General features: G+C 31.8%; 1 protein-coding gene across 1 annotated transcript in view; it reads left to right on the plus strand.

The window, feature by feature from the left end:
• Window positions 1-6,502, plus strand: part of LOC111395139 (cellulose synthase-like protein E6) — an 11,610-nt gene extending 5,108 nt beyond the window's left edge. The window contains exons 2-7 of the mRNA XM_023021150.1: window positions 7-116; window positions 4,493-4,624; window positions 4,709-4,921; window positions 4,979-5,236; window positions 5,324-5,671; window positions 5,754-6,502. Of these exons, the coding sequence (XP_022876918.1) occupies window positions 7-116; window positions 4,493-4,624; window positions 4,709-4,921; window positions 4,979-5,236; window positions 5,324-5,671; window positions 5,754-6,296 (1,604 nt within the window). The 3' untranslated portion in view covers window positions 6,297-6,502. The remainder of the gene's footprint in view (window positions 1-6; window positions 117-4,492; window positions 4,625-4,708; window positions 4,922-4,978; window positions 5,237-5,323; window positions 5,672-5,753) is intronic.
• The last annotated feature ends 725 nt before the right edge of the window (window positions 6,503-7,227 follow it).

Consider the following 7,227-nt stretch of genomic DNA (forward strand, 5'->3'; position numbering starts at 1 on the left):
GAATAGAATCTGCAGTAGAGAAGGGCTGCATTTCGAATGACATAAAGGATCAACATGGAGGATTCTTAGAGTGGAACTCTAAGATCACAAAGAAAGATCATCAATCCATTGTTAAGGTAATTATTGTTGAAAAAATAGGATTTAGTTACTTTGTGTATTGACAAGAATATAATTAGAGCAATGCTACTCGTACAGAAATTATTGTACAGAATTCTTACAGAATACATGGGTGGATTATTTTTTGTAATATTTTAATTCACCCCATCTCAGACACATCTGTAAGAATTCTGGAATTTTTTTATGTACAATAAACATTATTATATTGTTGGAATAATAAACACATAGGTGTTTTAGAAATTACTATAGTAGCTAGCATGCTTTACAAATATTCTTTTTCCATTGATCTTCTTGATACCACTTCAAACCATTTGACCTTCTCCAATGTTCTTCAGTAATAAAAGATTGTAGAGATTTTAGGTGGGATGGCACACAAAAGATTAAAATTCATTGAATCTCAATATAAGTTGTGCTAAAATCTCGTGTGCGAACGGTATCATAAACTAGTAGTAAAGTAGACGAGTCTAATTATCAATCGCACAAAGACTAAGTATCAGTTCCCAATTAGTATTAACTTTAAACCAATACGACAATTGTATAGATATTGATGGTATTTACTAATTTAACCTAATATTAACTAACTAATCTAACTATTAAATTAATTAATTGGGAAGCATTTATGATATCAATTAGAAATAGAAAGTACTAGAATTTTGAAATCCTTTGTGTTTTCATTTTAATATCAATCCAGTCATTTGACAACTCTTACTCGAATTTGAAGATCAATGTTCCTATTTTATTTATTAATCTTTCTCGAATAAAATCCCCATATTTGACCTGAAATATTCTTATCCTAAATACGAATATATGAAGAGGAATTTAGGGCTATTTTGGCATGACTTTTATTTTTACTTCCCGTGGAAGAGTTTTTGGAGGAAGCTGCGTTAATTTATGTTTGAAAACAAATTTTTAAAAGAGCTCCCTATTCCGAAAATGCTTTGAGATGAAGTTACACTGGACCAACTTCTTCTAAAAGCTATTCTAACTAGCAAAAGCTCTTTTATAAAATTAGCCATACGAGTCAAAAAGTATTTTTTGGATCTCAAAAGCTCATTTTGATTTCAAAAGTCATGTTAAATAGGTCCTAATTCACAAAAATATTTAATGAGATCATGGAAAAAATAGCAGTACTTTATTCCCTATCGAACTTTACAATGAATGTTACTGTGTTGTAAATCCATGTTCTTTCTCCCAGATGTGAATAGAAATCACAAATTAATTCAATTCAAGTAATTGAAAAACATTAAACTACTAACAATATTTTAAACTAAACAAAATTACAATTTGAATATTAATATCAAAACATGAAAATATAGGACGCTATCTTGGCATATATACAATTAGCCAAACATCATATGAATACAAAAATACAAATTGAGTCGATACGACATCACTTGTAATTAAAGGTTGGGAAGAAATATGTAAAACAATCTTGAATCTTGAATCCTTTCATGGTTATTGATGAATCTCCTTGAATATCTCTTTCTTCCTTTTTAACAGAAGAAAAGATATATGAAATTGAAAATATGCATGGAACAAGTGTTTGGCATCAAAAGTAGGGCTACATGGTTCGATTCCGTTAGAACCAAACTGACCCAAAATTTTCGAATATTTAATAAGTGGAACCGTCGGGTCCAAATTTAATTATGGAACCGTTCGAGTTCGGTTCCATTCGGTTCCATATTAGAATTAAAATTTTTAATATATACAAAGTTACATTAATTTAATTAATGATATGTTCAATTTTAGCTCTTACAAAATAACGTAATCTAATTTTATGAGTCTTTTATATCTCTTTTTACTGAGTTCTTCATAAATTTGATTATTAAAATCATAGGAAGAAAAAGATAGCAAACTCAAAATAATTAAGAAAGATGTTGTAGAGCTTTAATTTGATTTTCTCCAATAGAAACGACACTACAGTAAAGTAACAGATTTTGATAAATTGAGGTCAATTTGATTAAGTTGACTTTGAACTGACAATTAGAAATAGGAAAATCATATTTTTTTTGTTTGAAGTAAATTAACTAGTTAACAAATTTATTTAGAAAAAATAAAATAATTTTGCTTATTTAAAATAAATTAATTAAAAAAATTAGGGAGATTCGATTTTTCGAGTCTTGGCCTAGAACCGAGAACCAAATCATACTTGTCAGTTCTCGATTCAAATACCCGTTCGAGTATTTAACTTGAGAAGAACCGTCGGGTTGGTTCGGTTCGAGAGTTTTGTCCAATCATAATCAAAAGGTTCTTCCAAATCTTGCCACCAAAAAAAAAAAAAAAAAAAAAAAACCCTAATTCTGTCCATGGGCTTTCCTCTTGAATAATAGATGAAACGTTATATTTATGGCCACCAAAAGCTTCTTCAAAATCTTGCAAAAATTATCTATATTCTATCTTTAGGCTTTCCTATTGAATGGTAGATGAAATGTTATATTTATAGCCTCCAAGATTAGGTCAAACTCGTTTCCTAATTGCTTTTCAATAAGCGGTTGAGTCAAAATAGAAAATAAAATTTTTCTGTATTGCATGAGCTAGATATTATACGTGCTGAACTGAAATCACGAGGATAGCTATCACAACAATCACAAGGCCTCTCTTTTTAGTTGAGCTCAACTCGGTCCCTAAATTTCTCTTTTGATTGAGCTCGAGCCTCATCCTATTTGCACCTTTGGTCCTTCATATTGAAATATTTACAACTTGGCCCTCCTCTTCTCCATAATTGATTCGATGCAAGTTTTGAAAATTTACAATTAAGTCCCTTAACTTTTCAAATTTCAAATTTAACTCTCAAAACTTGTGATTTTTTTTTTTATTTTTATTTTTTACGATTTCTATACTGTACTTCTAATGGATCATGTGGAATTCAATTGATTTTCAATTGCTTTGAATCAACTCCAACGGGCTCAAAAAGGCCTCTCTTCATGCCAGTTGCATCCAAGTCGGGAACTTTCCTTCAATTTACATATTTACACTAAATTAGGTAGATATACTCTAAATTAGTCATAATTTAGCAAGTTTAGAAGCTTGGGAAATGGACATGACTAGGTTATGAAAACATTCATAGCCTACAAGGAATCTTTCTTTTAGTTTGGATATGGAAATATTCCATAACCTAAAATGAGTTCTTTTTAGTTCTAATCCAAATCAAACTTTTTTCATATATGAATGACACATGTTTGGCACATGTGATCCTTCTCCGTCGAAGTAATTAATTAATGCGGCCACACTGTCGAGTCGGAAAAATTGGGTATTGTCATATAGCTTTGTATCGGCTAAGTTTATGACCAACAATAAATTATAGCTCTTATTATTTATTTCGGTTCTTATTTTGAAATTGATGAGATCCAATTAAACTAAGCTCCAGTAAATTAATGTTAATTTGATCAATTCTTAGTCGATCGAGATAATTTATTAGCCCCATTCTATTCCACTAAAAGAATAAATTACACTACGTATTAGCCACGTAGATCATGTAGAATATTCTAAACAAGATAAAATGTACAAAATGCCCTTTTTCAATTATACATAAATCCTTAAATTTCATTTTTCGTTTGACTGTCCCATGTCATCGTATTACAAAGTTAATTTAATAATCAATATCACATTACTAAGCACATATTTAACTATCCACTAGAAAATCTTTGAGATCATGCTTGTGCCTATCAAATAGTTTAAGAATATCATATGGCATGTATATATGTTCCAATCATTTCACTTTAATTCTCAATTATATCTAGATATTGACCAATAATTTTATCTCACTCATTGATACCCCAAAGAACTTCAAGTTATTAATAGAAGTTCATTACATGCTCCGGATTAATGTCCTACTTACAACAATCAAGTAAACTTAAATTCTTGCTGTCAATTTCACAAATTAAATTTAAGGGCGTATGGATTATCGAGAGGAGAGGAGCCATGGTGACCATCTCGAACTGCCCTATCACCATATCAAGGCCAGTTTGGTTTCGATCCTCCTTAGGAATAGGGAAATCCTTCTGATAAAGTTCATCTTAGTTTCAACGGTTTTATAATCCTACATTCTAAAATTTACTCTCAACCTTATTGCAAAAATCAATATTGAAATTTAATAAAATTGAGACAATATCAAAATAAAGGGTTCGCCTTTACTTATAAATGTTGGACAATAAAATTTAAATCTAATTATAGATCGAATCTTTACGTGCTTAACAAAATGTAAGCTCAATTTAATACAAATAATTTATCATAAAATAATTAATATTTTTCTTTTCAAAATATAGCGAGTTACTCTACAGGCAAAAACCTATCCAGCATTTTTTATGATATAACTGGCTTCAATTTTCATTTTCCTCTAGTTACAGAGAAGTTATACTAATTTTTCTGCTTTCAGATTATAATAGATGGATGGAACCCTAATGCAATTGATATCGAGGGAAACAAATTGCCAACACTGGTATACTTATCCCGAGAAAAAAGACCGGGATGGGCACACGACTTCAAGGCTGGATCCATGAATGCACTGGTAATCAATTATTAGGGTCATTCCTTTTTTTTTTTTTGGGTGTAGTGCACAAATTGGAGGTAATTTGTTTTATTCTTGGCCTAGACACGAGTGTCGTCAAAGATCACCAATGCACCAATCATCCTTAATTTGGATTGTGATATGTATGCTAATGATCCGGATGCGATAAGAGATGCACTGTGCTTCTTTATGGATGAAGAGAGAGGACATCAGACATCCTATGTGCAATATCCTCAACGCTATGATAATATAACCAAGAATGATATTTATTCCAATGTAGCATTTGCAACAAATAAGGTACGTTTTAAAATCATGCTAAGAAATTCTGATTCTGATTCTGATTATTGGTTTTAGATTGTAAAGTCTCTAAAATTTCCGTTTATGAAGATCGAGCTTGCTGGTATTGATGGTTTTGGCGGAACTCTATACTGTGGCACTGGATGTTTCCACAGAAGAGAGAGTCTCTGTGGAAATAAGTATTCTAAGGATCACAAATTTGAATTGCACAATGAAAAATCTAACACAAAGGGTAAAACAGTTCAAGAATTGGAGGAAGAATGTAAGCCTCTAGCAAATTGCAACTATGAGAAGGGTACTCAATGGGGAAAAGAGGTATTTCTTTTCCCTCTTTTCTGTCTCACTTGCATATATATGGTAAAAATGAAATTGTGATAGCGTTTGTGGATTCGAAAAATGTAGATGGGACTGGTGTACGGGTGCCCCGTGGAGGATATAGTGACAGGCTTAACAATCCAATGTAGAGGATGGAAACCGGTTTTCTACAATCCAACTAAACATGCCTTCCTAGGCATTGCTCCAACAACGTTAGATGTAGCACTCATTCAGTTCAAGAGATGGGCTGAAGGCTTGTTTCAGATTTTCTTTTCCAAGTACTGCCCCTTCATATATGGACATGGGAAAATAAACTTGGGTGCCCAAATGGGATACTGCGTCTATCTTTTATGGGCTCCGGTTTCATTGCCCACAATGTATTATGTGATCATTCCTGCTCTTGGCTTGCTCCATAATGTGCCCTTATTCCCAGAGGTATGTGTATCGGTACCATTTACCTTCAAATTTATTTGAATATTTAAGGCTGTCTAAAAGTTACCATTCCATTATATTTCAGGTATCTAGCTTATGGTTCCTACCGTTTGCATATGTGTTTGCTGCAAAAACGATTTACAGCCTAGTCGAAGACCTAATTTGTGGCGATACGTTGAAGGGATGGTGGAACTTGCAAAGAATGTGGATCATTAGGAGGACAACTTCTTACCTTTTCGCCTTCATAGATACAGTTATTTGGCAATTAGGCTTCGCTCAGACATCATTTTCCGTCACTGCAAAGGTGGTTGATGATGATGTGCTAAAGAGATATCAGCAGGAAATCATGGAGTTTGGAACTTCGTCTATAATGTTTACAATTATAGCAACAATCGCACTGCTAAACCTTTTCAGCTTGGGATGGGCAATCAAGAATGTTGTTTTTGGTACAACATTGATGGATTTGGAAAAGTTCATTCCACAAATGACTATTTCTGGGCTGCTGGTCTTGCTTAATATACCAGTTTATCAAGCCTTCTTTCGAAATGACAAGGGATGCCTACCTTCCTCGATTGTGTTCAAGTCCATTGTCGTAGCATCACTTGCATGTTTGATGCCTATTTACTGAATAATCATGCTACGTTTACATCTTTCTTTACATCATCCTTTACTTGTCACGTGATAACACATTATTAGACAGTTTAAAAAAATAAGCAATTTGATTTGCTGAAAGCATGATGTAAAACTAGCTTAGATCAAATGAAGTACTGCTAAAAAGATGATGTAAAAGTACCCATCAAGGAAATAATTGGGAGGTTGAGAATTCTCTCTGAATCTTGCAATCAATAATTTCTTTAAAAAAAACAAAAAAAAAAGTACAGATCTTTTGTTCGGTGATAATGTTATCAATGACAAATATGAGGCTGAATTCATATGTGCTTCAGATTCTTTGGATGTTCGCCTGACTTTGGCTCCAAAATAGGCTTGAGCATTTTAATCGGAACCGAATCTCTCAAATTGAAATCGAAATAGAATCGAAGGTTCTGCTTCGGTTTTTTGAAAAACAAATTAGGAACTGAAACCGATAACCGACTGAGTTCGGTTCGATTCTTGAATCAGAACCGTGGGTATTCGAGTAAAACCAATTTTTATAAAGAAAGTTATTTACAATTTATAGGATGAAAAAAATATAAAACCTAAAAATCCTAATTTTGATAGTAATTAGTCTAAAACTTTAAACTCTAACCCTAAAAATAAGATAGTCTCATACTTTTTTACATCTAACCTTGTATCAGATTGTTGTGTTTCAAAGGTTATTATGTGTTAATGTTTACAATTTAAGCTTTTTACAAATCAAAAATTTCAAACAGGTTGTGGTATAAGTTGATGAATTAAAGCGTTTATTCTTTGCAATTTAAGTTTTTTACTTTCTTATATTGTTAATAAACTTAAGTAATTTTTTTTTCCATAATGCGTGGTAATTGAATTTGATATATTTATTGCTTGGGTTGTGTTATAATTTTTTGATATATATATATATATATATATATATATATATA

The sequence above is a fragment of the Olea europaea genome, chromosome 6 (assembly GCF_002742605.1).
Source record: "Olea europaea var. sylvestris chromosome 6, O_europaea_v1, whole genome shotgun sequence".
Taxonomy (NCBI): domain Eukaryota; kingdom Viridiplantae; phylum Streptophyta; class Magnoliopsida; order Lamiales; family Oleaceae; genus Olea; species Olea europaea.